Source organism: Myodes glareolus, chromosome 9 (assembly GCF_982192425.1).
Source record: "Myodes glareolus chromosome 9, mMyoGla1.1, whole genome shotgun sequence".
Lineage (NCBI taxonomy): Eukaryota > Metazoa > Chordata > Mammalia > Rodentia > Cricetidae > Myodes > Myodes glareolus.
Window position 1 is genome coordinate 53042431 of NC_142034.1, and position 18779 is coordinate 53061209.

General features: G+C 41.3%; 1 protein-coding gene across 6 annotated transcripts in view; it reads left to right on the plus strand.

Annotated features, from left to right (window-relative positions):
- LOC125409508 (NACHT, LRR and PYD domains-containing protein 1a-like) overlaps positions 1–18779 on the plus strand; it is a 73560-nt gene that overhangs the window by 20783 nt on the left and 33998 nt on the right. For all 6 annotated transcript variants that reach the window (XR_015738818.1, XM_087910359.1, XM_087910363.1 and 3 more), the window contains 2 exons: positions 7038–8715; positions 12856–13026. Coding sequence is in view for 5 of the 6 variants with exons in the window: in XM_087910359.1 (XP_087766485.1) it covers positions 7038–8715; positions 12856–13026 (1849 nt within the window). In the remaining variant the exon portion in view is untranslated. The remainder of the gene's footprint in view (positions 1–7037; positions 8716–12855; positions 13027–18779) is intronic.

The window sequence follows — 18779 nt, forward strand, 5'->3', positions numbered from 1 at the left end:
TAATCTTGAAATCTGGAACGGTAATCCTTCTTGCATTGCTTAGCTCGGCTTGCTTTGACTATCTGGGGACTTTTGTGGCTCCATATGAATTTTAGAAATTTTTTCTATCTCTGTGACTTGTCTTGTTCCTGATTTCGGTGGAATCACTGGGAGTTTCTCTCCACTTAGTCTGATGTTGTCTGATGGCTTGCTGTATATTCCATTCATTATGTTTAGCTATGTTCCTTGTATCCCTGCTCTCTCTAAGACCTTTATCATGAAGAGATGTTGTACTGTTTCGAAAGCTTTTTCAGAATCTAATGAGATGATCATGTGGTTTTTACTTTTCAGTTTGTTTATATGGTAGATTACATCGACAGATTTTCATATGTTGAACCATCCCTGCATCTCTGGGATGAAACTGATCTGATCATGGTGGATGATGGTTCTGATATGTTCTTAGATTTGATTTGCCAGTATTTTATTGAGTATTTTTGCATCAATGTTCATGAGTGAGATTGGTCTGTAATTCTCCTTCTTAGTAATGTCTTTCCGTGGTTTGGGTATCAGGGCAATTGTAACCTCATAAAAAGAGTTTGGCATTGTTTCTTCTGTTTATATTATGTGAAATAATTTGAGGAGTTGGTATTAGTTCTTTTTGAAAATCTTGTAGAATTCTGAGTTGAAACCATCGGTCCTGGGCTTTTTTTGGTTGGGAGACTTTTGATGACTGTTTTTTTCTTCAGCAGTTATAGGTCTGTTTAATTTGCTTATCTGGTCTTGATTTAATTTTGGTAAGTGATATTTATCCAGAAAATTGTCCATTTCCTTTAAGTTTTCCAATTTTGTGGAGTACATGTTTTTGAAATATGACCTTATGATTCTCTGGATTTCCTCTGTGTCTGTTGTTATGTCCCACTTTTCATTTCTAATTTTGTTAAATTGGATATTCTCTCTGTGCCTTTTGGTTAGTTTTGATAAAGATTTGTCTATTTTGTTGATTTTCTTAAAGAAATAACTCTTTGTCTCATTGATTCTTTGTATTGTTTTCTTTGTTTCTATTTTGTTGATTTCAGCTCTCAATTTGATTATTTCCTGCCATCTAGTTCTCATGGGTGAGTTTGCTTCTTTTTGTTCTAAAGTTTTCAATAGTTCTGTTAATGCACTAGTGTGGGATTTTCCCAGCTTCTTTATGTAGGCATTTGGTGCTATGAACTTTCTTCTTAACACTGCTTTCATTGTGTCCCATAATTGGGTATGTTGTTGGTCATTTTCATTGAATTTTAGGAAGTCTTTAATTTCTCCCTTTATTTTTTTCTTGACCCATTGATGATTCAGGTGAGCACTATTTAATTTCCATGTGTTTGTGGACTATCTGGAATTAGTATTGCTGTTGACTTCTAGTTTTAACCATGATGATCTGATAAGGTACATTGGGTTATTCCAATTTTTGTATTTGCTGAGGTTTTTGTTTTGTTACCGAGTATGTGGTCAATTATTGAGAAGGTTCCATAAGGTGCTGAGAAGGTATATTCTTTTCTGTTTAGATGGAATATTCTATAGATGTCTGTTAAGTCCATTTGTGTCATAACATCTGTTAGTTCTCTTATTTCTCTTTTCATTTTTTGTCTGACTGACCTGTCCATTGGTGAGAGGGTAGTGTTGAATTCTCCCACTATTAGTGTGTGAGGTTTAATGTGTTATTTAAGCTTTGGAAGTGCTTTTTTTACATATGAGGGTGCCTTTGTATTTGGGGCATAGATGTTCAGTATTGAGATTTCCTCTTGATGGATTTTTCCTGTGATTAATATGAAATGCCCTTCTTTGTCTCTTTTGATTGATTTCAGCTTGAAGTCTATTTTGTTAGACATTAAGATAGCTACACCCACTTGTTTCATAGGTCCATTTGACTGGAATATTTTTTCCCAACCCTTTACTCTGTAGTGATGTCTGCCTTTGAGGTTGAGATGTGTTTCTTGTATGCAGAAGAAGGATGGATTCTGTTTTCATATCCAATCTGTTAGCCTGTGCCTTTTCATAGGTGAGTTGAGTCCATTTACATTAAAAGATATTAATGACCAATGATTACTATCTCCTACTAATTTAGTTTTCATTGTTGGTGATGCTAATTTGTGCATTTTTCCCTTCTTTGGGATTTGCTGCTATGAGACCATCGATTGTCTCTGTTTTTGTTGGTGTAGCCAACTTTCTTGACTTGGAGTTTTCCTTCTAGTATTTTGTGTAGGGCTGAATTTATGGCTAGATATTGATGAGAGAGATCTCGGTTTGTCATGGAATATCTTATTTTGTCCTCCTATGGTGATTGAAAGTTTTGCTAGGTATAGTAGTCTGGACTGGCATCCATGGTCTCTTAATCTCTGCATAATGCTTAACCAGGACCTTCTGGCTTTCATTGTCTCCAATGAGAAGTCAAGTGTAATTCTGATAGGTCTACCTTCATATGCTACTTGGCCTTTTTCCTTTGCAGTTATTAATATTCTTTCTTTACTCTGTATGTTTAGTGTTTTGATTATTATGTGGTAAGAGGACTTTTTTTGGATCCAGTCTATTTGGTGTTCTGTAAGCTTCATGTATCTTCATAGGCATATCTTTCTTTGGGTTGGGAAAGTTTTCTTCTTTGATTTTGTTAAATATATTTTTCTGTGCTTTTGAGTTGAACTCCTTCTTCTATACTCCTTCTTCTATTCTTAGATTTGGCCTTTTCATGGTGTCCCATATTTTCTGGATATTTTGGGTTAAACTTTTGTTAGATTTAATGTTTTCTTTGACTGATAAGTCTATTTCCTCTATTGTATCTTCAGTGGTTGAGAGTCTCTCTTCCATCTCTTGTATTCTGCTGTTTATGTTTGCATTTGTGGTTCCTGATCATTTTCTCATGATTTCTATTTCTATAAGTCCCTCAGTTTTTGTTTTCTTTATTGTCTCTATTTCAATTTTCAAGTCTTGAATAGTTTCTTTCATATGTTTGTTTGCTTTTTCTTGGTTTTCTTTAAGGGATTTGCTGATGTCTTCCAATTTTTGTTTGTCTTCTCCTCCATTTCTTTGAGGGAATTTCTCATTTCCTCATTAAGAGTTTCAAACGTTCTTTTGAAGTTATTTTTTAGGTCATTTTCTTCTGCTTCATCTCTATTTGATCATTCAAGTCGTGCTGTTGTAAGGTCTCTATATTTTACTGGTGTTGTGTTGCTCTTTGTGGTGCTGCATGTGTTCTTACCTTTTTTACTCATCTTTTTCTCTAATAGTTGTGGTTGGGGCTGTCTGTGATTCTATTGAGTAATCTTCTAGGTGCCAGTGAGTCCAAAGTGCAGATGGTTGTTCCTCATGGTACAGTCAGTGCCACAGTTCTAGTTAACCTGTTGGTTACTCTGTGTTCCTGGAGATAGCTCAGTGCTCCAGTGCTTTGCTTCACTCCCTTGGAGTTTGCTGTCTCGGGCCTACTTTGTCCTAGTTTACTGGCTTTGACCTGTTTCTGTAAATCCTGATCTGGATCCCCTCCTGCTGAATTCCCTGCCTTAGAGTTGGTCCTGCAAAGGTCTATGGCTCTGGTCTACTGCCTAGAAGTTCCCAGGCTCGGTTGTGCCCAGAACTTCAGAGGACCTGGCTCAGGCTACTCCCTCAGAGGTCCCAGACTCATACTCAAACCCGCAGAGGTTCCAGGTTCCTGCCTATTCCATTTGATGTCCCAGACCAATGCTGGGACCCACAAATATCCTGGCTCAGGCCTACTCCCTCTGAAGTCCCAGAGACATCTTGAGAATGAATTTTGCCTTTGGTGGCCACAGGTAGTCTCCAGTCTTGGTGAACTGAAGCACCTTCCCTTGGGGAATTTTTTTTCATATTTACAATTATGCCAGTTAATTTATGGCAGTTAATTTCCATATGCTCCAAACAACCTGATTGAAGCTTCTAAAAATACAATGCCAATGTAAAGTCTTGCTAAAGGATAGTACCACAGTTTCCTAGGTTTCCCTCTCAATCAAGTTTTGCATAGCTTTGTACCCTTGGGAAACTCTCAGACAAGATTCACTTAGGGCAACAAAAGGGATGTGTAACACAAAGGATGGATTAGAGCTAGTTGCTAACTCTGGAGTTAGGCCAGGTGTGGGCTAGTAGGGATTGGTCCTAGTTGCTAACTCTCCATCACCAGGTCAGCAGGAAATTCTGCTGCAGATCCCCCTTTCTTTTACATAAAATTTAATTACTTTGCAGATTATGCACCCTCACAGTATATATAACCGTTTTTCTATCTGTCTTGCAATCTTATATAAGTAGGCCAAGACACATTTTAAAGATAACAAGGCTACAATTGCTAAGACAAGAGTAATATCTGCTACAATAAGAAATCTATTAAAGTGATTCATAGGGTTGAATGATGTTATGCTACCTGCAAGACTTTCTATAATATTCATTCCTGTCATATCAGGTATCATTTTGCAAAAGTTTTTTTTTATTTCTTTTTGTAAGTTATAAAACATTTGAGAAGAATTAGGATGAACCATCAAATGCATCTTGACCTTATCCCAATCATACTTGCTTTCACTAAGTCTTAAGGATGTAATACAATAAGAAGAATCATTCCAATTACATTTTAATTTTATCCGTTCCTTCAAAATTTCTAACTGATCTCCTAACAATATAACAGCTTGACTTAATTCAGCTAATTCATTCACTATCTCATTATTAATTTTATTTTATTCAGTGAAAAGTTTTGTTGAATGTTTATGCCAGTCTCTAATTAATTCAGCAGTTTTCATTTCTTTATAAAACGTCACTCCAGCTGCTGCTGCCATAGCCATCAAAGCAATGATTCCCATAATAACTGTAATAAGCAGTCCAACTATTTGACATGTTCTTTCTAATACTCTCTCAGTGAGTTTTTGCACCAGGATCATCACAGGACAGTCTTGCCATGATGTCAGAGACCAGCTTCAACAAAAATACCATATACCATGGCCTCGACAACCTCAATGGTATCTAGATTGCTGACTTTGCTCTAAGAATATTTAAATTTTCAAAGGTCGAATTTAAAAACATACTAGAATTAACACAGGTATGAAGGGTATAGCATTCACAAATGATGTTGTAATAATTAGGCTGCCATTGTACAGGCCCCTTCAGTAGTGTTAGGAGTATTTTCCTAAAACCAACCTCTCTGCTGGTGCAAATAATCCCAATCAAACTGAATCAGACCAAATTAAAAGATATCAATGTTTAATTGGATGCCTTCCACGTTCTGGCTTTTTGGAACCCTAGTCTATATGGATGCACAGATCCCTAGGCCTGGATGTAGATGGGAGGGCCTTGGACTTCCCACAGAGTAGGGTTCCCAGCTCTCCCTCAAGCAGGGCTGGGGAGGGAGAAGGGGATGTGGGGGAGCAGGAGGGGATTGGGAGGAGGGAAGGAAGTGTAAATAATTGAATGGAAAAATAAAAAAATTTTAAAAAATAATTGGATGTCTGCACTCTCGGATGGTCAAGGGGGAGAATGGAAAGCCACCAAAATGACCACCAGAGAGGAAGAGGGAACACTATGTGATTATTTTCTAAGGAGCAGTTTAAATGGCCTGTGGGAGTGGTCTTGACCTGTCCTGGGGAGGGGTCAAGGTTTGGCAGGCTCCCTTGACCCTCCCTGGGGAGGGGTCATGGTTTGATGGGCTCAGAAGAGGGGGCTTCCAAAGATGGAGGCCTGAGGCTGGGATTACAGTAAGGAAGTGGTGCACATGGCAGAAAAGGATGACTTTGATTTAGTCTAGAAAACAAAGTATATTTACCTTCCTTAATGTTTACTTTTTCTTCTCACACCTTACAAGGGTTGAAGAAAGTTAGACAGGATGGAAGAAGCTAAATGTCTGTTCCAACTTGGTTTCCCTAAATCCTGTAACAAAAGTATGTTGTGTCTTCAGCAATCGGGTCTTAACTCTAGTTCTGGTAGACTACCAAGAGCAACAGCAACAGATTTTGCTGTTTGTGGAGTCTCTGCATGACCATTAACTCTTAGGGAGATACTCCATGCTTGACATTCTGCATCCTCCTAACCAGTAACTCTTAGGAAGGTACTCCATGCTTGGCGTTCTGCATCCTCCTAACCAGTAACTCTTAGAAGGGGGTACTCCATGCTTGGCATTCTGCATCCTCCTAACCAGTAACTCTTAGGAAGGTACTCCATGCTTGGCGTTCTGCATCTTCCTAACCAGTAATTCTTAGGGAGGTACTCCATGCTTGGTGTTCTGCATCTTCCTGACCAGTAACTCTTAGGGAGGTACTCCATACTTGCCATTCTCTATCCTCCATGACCAGTAACTCTAGGGAAATACTCCATGCTGGGCAGTGGGGACAAAGGACATCCAAACAGTAGTCACAAACAAGGCTTGCTATTATGAATGATATCTGAAAGGCTACAAAATAAGCTTGGGATTGCCAGTACTGGGAACAGGGGCAAGTCTAGGTCCTGAAACATACACTCTAAGGCATCCCAAGATCATCTCATCAGACCTAGAATCTCAGAACCTACAGAACGATGTTGTCAGGACTGCAATTGTAGGGTCTGTGCAATCTATCAGGAGCAGACATTGAATCCACTGTCTGTAATCATCCCAGTATTCCAATGCCTACTACAGGAGAGACCACAGCCCCCAAATTCCAGATGGGAACACTGAGCTCAGTGGAGCTGTGGTATCATCACATGAACGGAATGAGGACAAAGCCGTATCTGGGAACTCACCCTTTATTCTCAGCCATGAGAACAGGTCTAGCACAGAGTAAGACACTGGTGAATACCTGACGTGTGGATGAAGGTCACACAGCATTGTTACAGGTGAAGTGAAACTTGAACTAGACTCTTCTACTCTCTAAGCGCAAGTTCTTTGCACTGCACTGTTCAGAATATCCCAGTGCCCACAGCCAGTCTGCTGTACAGCTTAGACAGATGCCTAAGCAGGTCCAGTTGTGTAGACTGGAAAGAAGGAAGATAGAAAGGAATGAAAGAATAAACAACTCGACTGTGTACACTTATATTCCATTTTTTTCTCCCTTATTTAGGAAGTGTTCCAAAAATATGCCAGAACCTTGAAGAAAATGATGATCTTTGTAAGACAGAGACCTTGAAAACAGAGGGCTTGCTCCAAAACTTCACACAACTACTACTCCTACAAAAATCTTGTCCAAGAGACTGGGAGAGCATGGTCGGGAAAAGCTGGTATCAATGTGTAGCAGAGAAGAGAGGACGTATGATTGAGATCCAAGACTTCTTTCACCTAAGCCCAGATACACAGGAAACGCCTCAATTAGTTGTATTACAGGGGGCTGCTGGCATTGGGAAGTCAACACTAGCCAGGCAGGTGAGGAGAGCATGGGGGGAAGGCCAGCTCTACAGGGATCACTTCCAGCATGTCTTCTACTTCAGCTGCAGAGAGCTGGCCCAGTGCAAGCAACTGAGCCTGGCTAAGCTCATAGCAAAAGACCAGACTGTGCCCCCAGTTCCCATCAGGCAGATCTTGTCTCACCCTGAGAAGCTGCTCTTCATCCTAGATGGCATAGATGAGCCAGCATGGGTCTTGGAAGATCAGAATCCTGAGCTGTGTCTGCACTGGAGTCAGACACAGCCTGTGCACACACTTCTGGCCAGTTTGCTGGGGAAATCCATCATTCCTGAGGCTTCCTTGCTGCTCACAGTTCGGACCACAGACCTGAATAAGATCATTCCTTCTTTGGGACAGCCACATTGGGTGGAAGTCCTGGGCTTCTCTGAGTCTGGACGGAAGGAATATTTCTACAAATATTTTTCAGAAAAAGGAGGAGCAATTAAAGCTTTTAGCTTGGTTGCCTCAGACCCAGTACTCTCAACACTGTGTGAGGTGCCCTGGGTGTCCTGGCTGGTCTGTACTTGTCTGAAGCAGCAGATGGAACAGGGGAGACAACTCTCACTCCCCTCAAAGACCACCACAGCCCTCTGTCTGAAATACCTTTCCCTGATTCTCCCAGACCAAGCCCTGTTAACCCAGCTCAGAGGGCTCTGCTCACTGGCTGCTAAGGGAATCTGCAGAAGAAGGACCCTGTTCAGTGAGAGAGATCTCTGTGAACAAGGGTTATCTGGTGATGTCATTGGCACTTTTCTGAAGATTGGTATCCTTCAAAAGCAGCCCAGCTCTCTGAGCTTCAGCTTTTCCCACTTGTGTCTCCAGGAGTTCTTTGCAGCAATGTTCTGCATCTTGAAGAATAATGAGGAGAAATGTGGTGATATGAAAATAGACAGAATTGTGAAAACACTGATAGAAGTGTATGGGAGAGATGACCTGTTTGAGGCACCCACCATTCGCTTCCTGTTTGGCCTGTTGAGTAAACAAAGGGTAAAAGAAATGGAGAAGATCTTCATCACCCGCTTACCTCTGGACACCATCTGGAAAATGCTATATAAAGCCAGGGCATTGCCCGAGCACCTGCATCTCTGTTCTCTGGGGTTGTTTCACTGTTTTTATGAGACTCAGAATGAGGGGTTCCTAACAAAGGTGATGCACGATCTTCAAACAATAAAGGTTTGTGACCCAACAGATATGGCTTACCCAGTGTTCCAGACAAATGTGAACCACCTGGTGGTCCAGACAGACATGGAGCTCATGGTGTTCACTTTCTGTATTAAGTTCTGCCGCCATGTGAAGAGACTTCAGCTGAGTGGTTATGGACAGCAGAGACCAACACTGTTGGCCCCCAGGATGGTTCTGTGAGTATCCAGACACAGCCCTCTCTCCAACTTCTCTGTGGATCCCATAAGCACACGTGTTCTAGGCACCAGCACCACCCTAGGCTGGCTCCAGGGCAGCAGGATACAGGTCACCAGTGGCATCTAACTGCTGGATCTGATCGCCTTTCTCTATTTGCCTCTGTGTGCCTGACTATACAATGGAGCTATAAGCATTTATCTTTCTCTCTGTCTCAGTAAGGACTACCTACCTGCTCTGATTCAAATCTTCACCCTCCACAAGGCTCAAATGTTATTGGTTTCATGATGCTTTCTTCCTAAGAAACTGCTCATTCAGCTCCTGCAAGAACCATCCTCTCTCCCCATGACAGTGACCTTGACGCTGATGATGTCTTGCCCCATCTCTTCAGAATTCATATGTATGAGAATTCCTATGTTTTCCCTACCCAGCTTGTGTCAATGTAGGCAGCCTAGTCCTGGCACTCAGCATGAAGGCTTCCTAACTACCTGCCCATCCAGCAGCAAGATAGACCTCCCCTTCCAAGATTGCCTACACTGGGCAGAATGCTGACTGGGATCAGTATGTGTCTCTCTTCCTTCCAGATGATTCACTCCAAAGCACTGCTTTTATGGCTGGCCCTAACAATCAATTACAAGGGGAAAAACTGTTCCTATCTGAGCACCTCAAAAACTGATAAAAATTCTTCTCTGATTAAATTCATCTCCACCCTTCACAAGGTTCAAATGGCCCACAGTTAGCTGACCGTCTTTCACACCATGCTCTGTCTCTAAAAAACTGCCCATTCAGCTCCTGGTAGGCACCATCCACTATCCTCAGGACAATGACCTTGGCCCTAAGGTCTTCCCACCAACACCTCAGGATGCATACTTGTAAGAGTTCCTGTTTTTCCTGTCCAGATGTCTTCCTTGTAAGTGTCATGAAGGCAGCATGGCCCTGGCACTCAGCCTGAAGGCTTCCTAACTGCCTTCCAATCCCAGCAGCAACACAGACTTTGCCTTCCACTGTGCTGTAGTGGTGACTCAGTACCAGGATGTGTCTCTCTCCTCTCTAGATGACTCACACCCATCAATATTCATTAAGCACTCATTTTATGGCAAGCACAACCAATCAGCTACAGGAAGAAAGCTACAGGTACTGCCAAGAGGATCTCAAAAAGTGGAGCTAAGGCAGTCAGGTACACTAATTACATAGGGCATGACACTTGCAACAATCAGGCACACACCAAGTATCGGGGAAGAGAATACTCACTCAAGTGAACCAGAAAGGAAAATCCTCACAGAGGAGGAGATGTTTTCATTTTGAGTCTTCTGTTTCTACACACTGAAACTTTTCCCAGATAGGCTGAATTGACTTGCTAGCAAAAGTTTGAAATCCCATTATTCTGATGGTTAAAACTGGGATATTTCTTGAGTTCTGGCTTTGACACCAACGGGAACAACACAGCAAAAGCTTTGAAAAGCCCACATAAAAAGTAAATGACTTAAAAGTAGTGTAGCAATTGTTAGAGAACAGGGAGGGAGTAAAGAGAGAAAAGAAAATGAGACAGAGAGCACAGATGTGATCAAACTATGTTACACACATATGGGAAGTTGTCTCAATGACTCATTTGATTAGAATGACCTAATTAAAAACTTACTTGTTGTAAAAGAGTAAGGATATATCAATTATCAAAACAAAAAAGTAGCTTTTATAATTCCATGTATCAGGAAGGACAGCCTTAAGAATTGGAGTAGCTGATCTTGGTCTGGCACATCTGTCCTCCCAAACTCAGAAGGTTGAGGCAAGAAGACCAATATGTCCCAGTACAGCCTGAGCTACCTAGTGTGATGCTGTCTCAAAATATTACCGGCTAAGGATGTAACTCATTGTTAGAGAGATTGCCTACTGTGTTGGTTAATTTTCTGTTGCTGTGATAGCGTCAAGGTCAAAGCAGCTTACAGAAGAGTTTATTTGGGCTTCTGGTCCCAGAAGGCTCAGGGTCCATCGTGGCAGAGGGAATGGATGTGACTGGAGCCCCAGCTGAGAGTTCATTCTTGAACCACAAGCAGAAAGCAGAAAGAGTGCACTGGGAATGGCTCAGGATTCTGAAATCTTAAAGCCTGTGCCCTGTAACATACTTCCGTCCACAAAGCCACACCCCAGGAGCATCCTTAAACAGAGCCACCAAATAAAGACAAAGCATTCAAATGTCCACGACTCTTGGTCACATCTCATTTAAAACACCACATTTAAGAATCCCAAGCCCCTAGATTTTGTACAGAGCATGAGGTAAAGAATTGGAGTATAGCTATTAATCTTTTTTCTATATACTTTTCTGCAGTATAACTGAGTCACACAATATATTATATTCACATTTATTTTCTTAATGAATTAAGACTGTCTTCTCTAGTTACTAAAAGTCTAGTTACCATTCTGAATGGCTCAATAAAAACAGTTTAAAAATAATATTCCCTAGAGAGAACACTTTGGCCAGTAGGACAGGTTTTTTTCTGTGCTTGGCTATTTAAGGTTGTTCCTGTCTATAGTTATAAACAAGTCAGCCTTGGATGACCTTAATACAGATGTTGCAAGTAGAAGTGGTCTGATGTAGACCTTTAGAAGAATTCTAAGTCGGTACAGAGACAGGTACAGAGAAACCAGGAACAGCAGCCTGCTTGATCCTAAGGACAGTGGCCTTAGGATCCTGGGACAATCCGGTGAGAACGGGAGAGGCTTCAGCTCCTAGAGAGAAGGGAAAGTTGAGAGGGAAAGTCAGCCAGACAAAGCAGGGACGCAAGCAGGAGGCCACTGCACACTAGGAAAACATTTCAGGTGTGAAGACTTGCCAAAGCCAAGGGAAAGGACCAGCCCAGGGAATTAAAGCATCAAAGATTGCAAGGTGATCAATTTCTGTATGTGGCTATTAATGTCACCTCTTGATTTTGGAATAATGCATTCTGAAGTTCCACTTTCAGTCAGTGCAAATACTGACCATGCACCAAAACTGCCATCCTTTGAGGGCTGGGAGGGGTTCTGTGCTTAAGACCATTGCTGGGCTTGTAGAGGATGTGGATCCATTCCCAGCACCCCACCAGATGGCTCACAACCACCTCTAACCTCAGTCCCAGAGGGTCCAAAGCTCTGATTCTATCTTCTGCAGTATTCTGCATGCACATAGCACACACAGACAAGCAGGCATACAAATGCACACATAAAGTAAAAAATAAGTAAGTTCTTTTAAAATCCACCATCCTTCAAAGTTTAGTATTTTATTTCCTTGACAACTCCTTGGTTTTATGAAACTGGAATGAAATATTTTATAGTTTTTGTTCCAGTTAATGTTAGTCACTTTTCATCTGTGTTTCTGGAGTTGTGGTTTTTGAGTTGTTATTTTGTTTTATTTGTAGAGTTTGGGACAGAATGTTGCACAGGTCAGGCCTGAGCTGCTCCTAGCCCCTTCAGGTTTGTAGCTTAGGCTGGCCTAGAACTCACCACTTTCCTGCCTTCATATGCTTGCTTTTTACATTAAAGGAATTCACTACCACTCTAAGCTGATCTCTCTCTCTCCTCTCTCTCTCTTTCTCTTCTCATTCTCTGTCCCTTCTCTGCACTCTTCTAGTCTTGTAAAGATACAGGAACCATGTGAACCAGCACGTCTGTTGTGGTTTTGATCATGCTCAACACCCCATCACAGGCATACTCAGCTAGCTCTGCTGAGCTCTCTTCCCATCTCCCCATTCCAGGTTATCTTTACAAAACTCTAGAATTCTGTTCCAAAGAAAATCCGGTATATTCACATCAAAAGGAAGAAGGCTTTGTGCCAGGCATCGTATTTGGCATTCTAGAGTAAAAAGAAAAGACACCAGTTACCTGTTCACACCCTGTAGAGCACCAGACTAGTCAGACACAGACACACAAAATGAGCACCCAGTATGCTATGTTAAAGATGTAGATGAGGAACCACCCAGAGGAGAGGATCAAGATATTGGAACAAAGAAGGAGGTAGAAGTTGATGAATTCTAGGGGTGGCATATTGAGGCCTGGTGCTCAGGCAGATAGGAACCTAACCTGCTGTGTAGGGCTGTGCACATCAGATCGTGCACATACAAGTTACATCCCTCATTTCTTCTCCCCACCCCCGCTATATCTCTCTCATTCAGGTCGAGGTGGATCCCTTTCACAGATACCAGTTGGCAGATTCTCTTCTCCACTCTTGAGATCACAGGAAGCCTGGAGGAGCTGGACCTAAGTGGAAACCCAATGAGCTACTTGTCACTGTGGAGACTTTGTAGGACCCTGAGATGCCCTGGATGTCGCCTAAAGAGATTGTGGTGAGTCGGGCCTTGGTTCTTCCCTGAAGCCCAGGTGGATGGAATGGAGACCAAATGCAAAACTTGAGTCTAGGATGAGGCCTGGTATTCATCAGATATTCGCCAAGCTTTCTTGACCACCCCTGTGACAGATGCCAGGTTAGCTATGATAAACAAATGGGGCTCTGTTCTTAGAGATCATGAGAAACTGACATGCAGCAAGGAACCTCACTACCAACCAACCCATGAGGTCACCAGTGCAGCAAACTTTCTGAGAAAGGGATTAGGAGACACAGAACACAGAGACAAAGTGAAGCAGGAGGAGAGAAAACTCCAGGCCCAAGGGATGTCAGCCCCCATTTCCTCCTGCTCTCTGCCCTTGCAAACACTTCCTACTCTATTTCTATAGACTCCATCTTTACTAAGATTTCACATGAGAAGTGAGATTCTGTCCTGGTCTATGGCTGGTGAATGTCACTTCCGATGGCTCTTGAAACAGACCAGTGAACTATTAGACATAAAGCAAAGGATAACCAGCCTACAGCCCACAGCCTCAGAGAACCTAGACAATAAAGCAGACCCAAAGAGAGACATACTTAGGAAGGAGAAAAAAGACAAGATCTCCTGGGTAAACTGGAAGTGTGGGGGAGGCATGGGGATGGTAGAAGGGGAGAGGGGAGAAAGAAGGAGAGTGGGAAAAATGTCTAGCTTAATTTTAAAATGTTAAAAATGTTAAAAAATGAAGTAGAGTAGGTCTGAGGCAGAAACCTCCACAGGAGCAACCACCAAGGGAACAGGCTCAAGTCACAGATCTCTGCGGGACTGGGCCCGAGTCAGGGACCTCTGAGGGAGCAGGCCTGAGTCAGTGACCTCCATCTGAGCAGGCCCAAGACAGCAACCTCCACAGGAACGGGTACAAGGGAGAAACCGCCCAGGGAGCAGGCCAAAGACAGGGACCTTTGTGGGACCTGGCCTGACCCAGGGACCTCTGAAAAAAGAGGCTGAGCCAGTCACCTCCCTGGGAGCAGACATGAACAAACTCTGGGATTTCAGAGGGACCCCTGGGAGCACTGAGCAACCTCCAGGAACATCAAGTGACCTCTGGGGTGACTAGAACCGTGGCCCTGACGACACCACGAGGAGCAACCATCTAAACCTTGGGTCCACTAGCACCTGGAAGACTGATTATCAGAGACACAGACAACCCCAGTTACACCAATCAGTGGAAAAGATGGGTAGACAAGGTAAGAACACACTCAACACCACAGAGAGCAACACAACACCAACAAAAACCAGTGGCTCTACAACTGCAAGGCATGAACACCCCAATATAGATGAAGCAGAAGAAAATGACCTACAAAATAACTTTAGGAGAATGTTTGAGACCCTTAAAGAGGAAATTAAAAATTCCCTCAAAGAAATGGAGGAAATGACAAACAAAAAAATGGAAGAAATCAACAAATCCCTTAAAGAAAATTAAGAAAAAGCAATCAAACAGATGAAAGAAACGATTCAAGACTCGAAAACTGAAATGGAAACAAAAAGGAAACACAAACCAAAGGAATTTTGGAAACAGAAAAATATGAAAAAATGATCAGGAACCACAAATGTGAGAAAAGGGGTAGAGTTAGGAAGACTCCAAAAGTCGCCAGAGAAGCAAGATGTGAAGTAACAAGCCACAAGCCTTATTGTAAAATATAGAAAAATAAAAATGGTTTAAGTGGTAAGACCTAGTTAATAGTAAGCCTGAGCTAATAGACCAAACAGTTTGTTATTAATATTAAGCCTCAGAGTGGTTATTAGGGAACTGGTGTGCAGGAGAGAAGCCTCAAGTTGCAGGTATTTAAGCTTTAAAGAAAAAAAGATGCTTTCATGAGAAGAGCATCTTTAGAGAAACATCTTAAGAGACTATAGAAAGGAAACCATCAGGAAAGTGTATAAGTGTCTCTTTCCCCCAAACCCTTCAGAGAGAAAAGTCTTTGTGCATTGACTCGTGGATTTTTTTTCCAATACCCTGGGCAGCCTAGGAGTTGATTCTTCTCTAGACTGCAGTATAGTGTCCCACAGGGTGTGAACAGGTGGCTAGTATCTTTTCTTTTTAATCTAGAGTACTCAGTACAGGCCCTGGGACAAAGGGGGGACCTTAGTATTTCAGACAGCCTCTTCCATTTGATGTGAATGTACCTGCTTTCATTTGGAGCAGAATTCTAGAGTCTCATAAAGGAAAACTGGAAAGAGGAGATGGGAAGAGAGATAAGGAGAGGTGGTTGAGAATGATTCTGTGGTGGGAGGCTGAGCATGGGCATAAACTCTACAGATGTGCTGGTTCACATGTCACCATATCTTTCCAAAAGAAGGGGGAGAAGAGAGATAGACAAACAGACAGACAGACAGACAGACAGACAGACTGACTGACAGGAAGATAGATAGAGGCGGGGAGAGACAGAAACACACAAAGCCATAAATTTATAGACACACACAGAGAAACAGAGAGACAAGCAAAGAGAAAGAGATAGAAGGGGAGAGAATATTTATCACCCTGAATGGTAAGGCATTCCTTTAATGTCAGTAACCAATCATGCAAAGGAGAACCATGAATTTTGAACCAGCCTAAGTTACAAACTGCAAGGAGCTGCGAGTAACTAAGGATCTAGTATGTGCAGAATTTCATCAATAACACTTTAAACTAAACAAGGCAACAAACTCAAAATAAAACCAGTCTCAAAACACAGATTAAAGATGGCCGACTTGACTGAAGCAGAAAGTATAGGATGTTTTCTTTTGCTTTTATAAAACCAAAGAATGTTAAGAAAACAAAATACTAAAATTTAAGGGATTGTGTTTTTTAAAAAGTTTAATGAATTAATTAATTTTGATTTTTGAGACAGAATTTTTCTGTGTAAATAGCTGTCCTGGAATTCCCTTTGTAGACCAAGCAGATCTTGAACTCCCAAGAGATCCTCTTTCCTCTGTCATCCAAGTGCCGGAAATAAAGGCGTGCATCACCACTGCCCAGCTATTTATATTTTACTTTAGGTAATTGAATGTAAATGACCTCCAAAATCTCATAGGGAGTGGCACTATTAAAAGGTGTAGCTTTGTTTGAGTGTGTGCTATATTGTTCGAGAAAGTGTGTCACTGTGGGGGCAGGCTTTGAGGTCTCCTTGGCTCAGGATACCCCTGAAGGTGTCAGTCGACTTGCTGTAACCAGCATATAAAGATATAGCCAGCACCACATCTGCCTGCACACTCCATCCCCACCATGATGATAATGAACTGAACCTCTAAAATTGCTAGCAATCCTTCTGTATTAAATGTTTTCCTTATTAGAGTTGCCATGGTCTGGATGCAAGCCCAGAGTACTATGACCAGCAAAGCTTTCAATCACCATCAATGGAGAAAACAAGGCATTCCATGAGAAAACTATATTTAAACAATACCTATCCACAAATCCAGCCCTACAGAAAGAACTAGAAGAAAAAATCCAACCCTAGGAAGCTAACTTCACACACAAAAACACAGGCAACAGATAACCTCACACCAGCAATCTCCAAAGAAGGTAAACAGAAAACATTAAACCAAATGGAGAAAAACTCAAAGAAATCCCACTGAAATAAGGAAAAAGACAAGGTGTCCACTCTCTCCGTGTCTATTAAATGTAGACCTTGAGGTTCTAGCTAGAACAATAAGACACCAAAAAGAGATCAACGGAATACAAATCAGAAAAAAAGTCAAACACTCACGTTTTGCTGATGATATGATAGTTTACATAAGCGACCCCAAAAATTCTACCAAGGAGCTTCAACCACTCATAAACACCTTCAGTAATGTAGCAGGATACAAGATTACATAGAAAAAAAGATCAATAGCCCTCCTTTACACAGATGATAAACGGGCTGAGAAAGAAATCAGAGAAACATCACCCTTGCCAATAGCCACAAATAGCATAAAATATTTTGTAGTGACTCTAACCAAACAAGTAGAAGACCTGTATGACAAGAACTTTAAATCTTTGAAGAAAGAAATTGAAGAAGACACCAGAAAATGGAAAGATCTTCCATGCTTTTGGGTAGGTAGAATTAACATAATAAAAAAGCAATCTTACCAAAAACAATCTACAGATTCAATATAATGCCCAGCAAAATTCTTCACAGACCTCGAAAGAATGGTACTAAACTTCATATGGAAAAACAAGAAACCCAGGATAGCCCAAAGAATCCTGCATGATACAGGAACTTCTAGAGGCATCACAGTCCCTGACTTCAAACTCTACTACAGAGCTACAGTAATGAAAACAGCCTGGTATTGGCAGAAAAACAGATGCAAGGACCAATGGAACTAAACTGAAGACCCAGATATTAACCCACACACCTTCGAACACCCACCTGATTTTTGAAAAAGAAGCAAAAAATACCAAATGGGAAAAAAAGAAAGCATATTTAACAAATGATGCTGGCATAACTGGATATCAACATGTAGAAGAATGAAAATAGATCCATATCTATAGCCATGTACAAAACTCACCCAAATGGATCAAAGACCTCAACATAAAACCAATCACACTGAACCTCATAGAAGAGAAAATGGAAATTACACTTAATTCATTGGCACAGGAGACCTCTTCCTAAATATAAACCCAGTAGCACAGACACTGAGAAAAACAATTAATAAATGAAACCTCTTGAAACTGAGAAGCTTCTGTTAAAAAAAAAAAACATAGTCAACAAGACAGAACGGCAGCTTACAGTATGAGAAAAGACCTTCATCAACCCCACATCAAACAGAGGTCTTATCTTTAAAATATGCAAGAACCCAAGAAATGGGTCATCAAAAGAACACATAATCCAATAAAAAAGTGGGGTACAGACCTAAACAGAGAACTCTCAACAGAGGAATCTGAAATGGCTGAAAGACACTTAAGGAAATGCTCAACATCCTTAGCCATCAGAGAAATGCAAACCAAAACAACTCTGAGATTCCATCTTACACCTGAAAGAAGGGCCAAGATCAAAAACACTAATGACAACTTATGCTGGAGAGGATGTGGAGTAAAGGGAACACTTCTCCATTGTTTGTGGGAGTGCAAACAGGTACAGCCACTTTGGATATCAATCAATTTGGTGTTTTCTTAGAAAATTAGGAAACAACCTTCCTCAAGACCCAGCAATGCCACTTTTGGATATATATCTAAAGGATGCTCAATCGTACCACAAAGACACGTGTTCAACTATGTTCATAGCAGAATTGTTTGTCATAACCAGATCCTGGAAACAACCTAAATGTCCCTCGACCAAAGAATGGGTAAGGAAAAGGAAAACGTGGTGCATTTACATAATTGGATACTACACTGCAGAAAAAAAATAATGAGATCCTGAATTTTGTGGATGAATCTAGAAAACATCATATTGAATGAGATAACCCAGACTGAGAAGATAAATATAATATGTACTCACTCATAAGTGGCTTTTAGACATAAAACAAAGAAAAGCCAGCCTACAATTCACAATCCCAGATGACCTAGATAACAAAGAGGACCCTAAGAGAGATATACATAGATCTATTGTACATGGGAAGTGGAAAAAGACAAGATCTCCTGAGTAAACTGGGAGCATGGGGATCATGAGAGAGGGTAGAAGTGAAGAGGAGAGGAAGGAACAGGAGTAGATATATATATATATATATATATATATATATATATATAAAAACAATTTAAAAATGAAATATATCGGTGAGCTGTCCTGGGCCTTGTGGAGCTCTGCCATGGCCAGTCACAG